Here is a 1,809-nt window from a genome sequence, read left to right as displayed (position 1 = left end):
AGAGGACAGAAGGGGCATCTCTGGTGAAAACAATGCTGGGAGATCGTTTAGTTCCTTCAAAGCCACCAAGAGACCAGCTCCTCATTGACGCAGTCTGGGGCCACGGTTAAAGTGGAGGGAAACAAAAGGAGAAATGGCACAAGGAATGACAGACCTTCGTGGACAATAGTAAAAAAAAAAAAAAAAAACCCAAAAAAAACAAAATCAAAGGAAAAAACACCCACAACCAAACCAACAACAAGTATCAAAGATTATTTTTATTTCAAGTCTTTTTATTGAAGAAATTGGTCAACAGTTTAATGTTTCTGAAAGCATCCAGTCATCATTCTCCACACTGCAGCCTTGAGCTCCTGGTTCCTCAGGCTGTAGATGAGGGGATTAAGGGCTGGAGACACCACCGAGTACAGAACTGACACTGACAGATCCAGGGATGGAGAAGAGATGGAGGGGGGCTTCAGGTGGGCAAATGCTGCAGTGCTGAGAAACAGGGAGACCACAGCCAGGTGAGGGAGGCAGGTGGAAAAGGCTTTGTGCCGTCTCTGCTCAGAGGGGATCCTCAGCACAGCCCTGAAGATCTGCACATAGGAGAAAACAATGAACACAAAACAACCAAAAGCTAAACAGACACTGACAGCAAGAAGCCCAAGTTCCCTGACGTAGGATTTGGAGCAGGAGAGTTTGAGGATCTGGGGGATTTCACAGAAGAACTGGCCCAGGGCATTGCCATGGCACAGGGGCAGGGAAAATGTATTGGCCGTGTGCATGAGAGCATTGAGAAAGGCACTGTCCCAGGCAGCTGCTGCCATGTGGGCACAAGCTCTGCTGCCCAGGAGGGTCCCATAGTGCAGGGGTTTGCAGATGGACACGTAACGGTCGTAGCACATGACGGTCAGGAGGAAAAGCTCTGCTGAGAGGAAGAACAAAAAGAAAAACACCTGTGCAGCACATCCTTTGTAGGAGATGGTGCTGGTGTGCCAGAGGGAATTGTGCATGGCTTTGGGGACAGTGGTGCAGATGGAGCCCAGGTCAGTGAGGGCCAGGTTGAACAGGAAGAAGAACATGGGCGTGTGCAGGTGGTGGCCGCAGGCTACAATGCTGATGATGAGGCCGTTGCCCAGGAGGGCAGCCAGGGAGATGCCCAGCAAGAGGCAGAAGTGCCGGAGCTGCAGCTGCCGCGTGTCTGCCAATGCCAGCAGGAGGAAGTGCCTGATGGAGCTGCTATTGGACATTCCTTCACTCTGGGCATGGTGCACTGTTGAAAGAAGACATTGACAAGCTGGGACAGATTTCCTTTTTGATTTCAGGCTTCTGCTCCTTCTGAGTTACTGCTTTACCTTCAGCATTGCACACAGCCTGAAAACTGGGGAGACCTGAGGGAAAACAGGGCTCCCTGTGCCGCAGGGCAGTCAGACTTGCTGGAACCACACAGGTGCCCTTTGTTCATTTAACCTCTCTCTATTTCACCATGATCACGCTTTAATATTTTTTGAAAAATGAGATAGACTTTTTGAATTCTCCAGTTAATTTTTTTTTCCAAATCCTTCTCTCTTTCCCTATGCATATGAACAGGAAAGGATACCAAAGGCTGGTCTGTCTCTCTGCTGCCTGGAGTTGTGCCTACTGGGAGCTGTTTCTCTCTATACAAGCCTTGTCCCTGACAGTGCTGCCAGAGCCCAGCCCAGCCCTGGGGTCCCAGCTCTGCCCTGCAGACCCCTCCCAGCACAGGGCACTGCCCGGGGGCATCTCCCTGGCAGCAGGGCTTTAAGGGCAGGCCAGACAAACAGAGATGCTGCAAGCCAAGCTGCTGCT

General features: G+C 51.0%; 1 protein-coding gene across 1 annotated transcript; it reads right to left on the bottom strand.

The window, feature by feature from the left end:
• Nucleotides 1-296: 296 nt before the first annotated feature.
• LOC135441314 (olfactory receptor 14J1-like) lies at nucleotides 297-1,247 on the bottom strand. Its single transcript, XM_064700857.1, has one exon. It carries the CDS (start codon nucleotides 1,227-1,229, stop codon nucleotides 297-299), a length of 933 nt encoding a protein of 310 aa, XP_064556927.1. The 5' UTR covers nucleotides 1,230-1,247.
• Between the last annotated feature and the right edge of the window lie 562 nt (nucleotides 1,248-1,809).

The sequence above is a fragment of the Zonotrichia leucophrys genome, unplaced genomic scaffold, assembly GCF_028769735.1.
Source record: "Zonotrichia leucophrys gambelii isolate GWCS_2022_RI unplaced genomic scaffold, RI_Zleu_2.0 Scaffold_236_80136, whole genome shotgun sequence".
Taxonomy (NCBI): Eukaryota; Metazoa; Chordata; class Aves; order Passeriformes; family Passerellidae; genus Zonotrichia; species Zonotrichia leucophrys.
The sequence above is the reverse complement of the archived record's forward strand: the minus strand, read 5'-3'. Positions and strand labels throughout refer to the sequence as shown.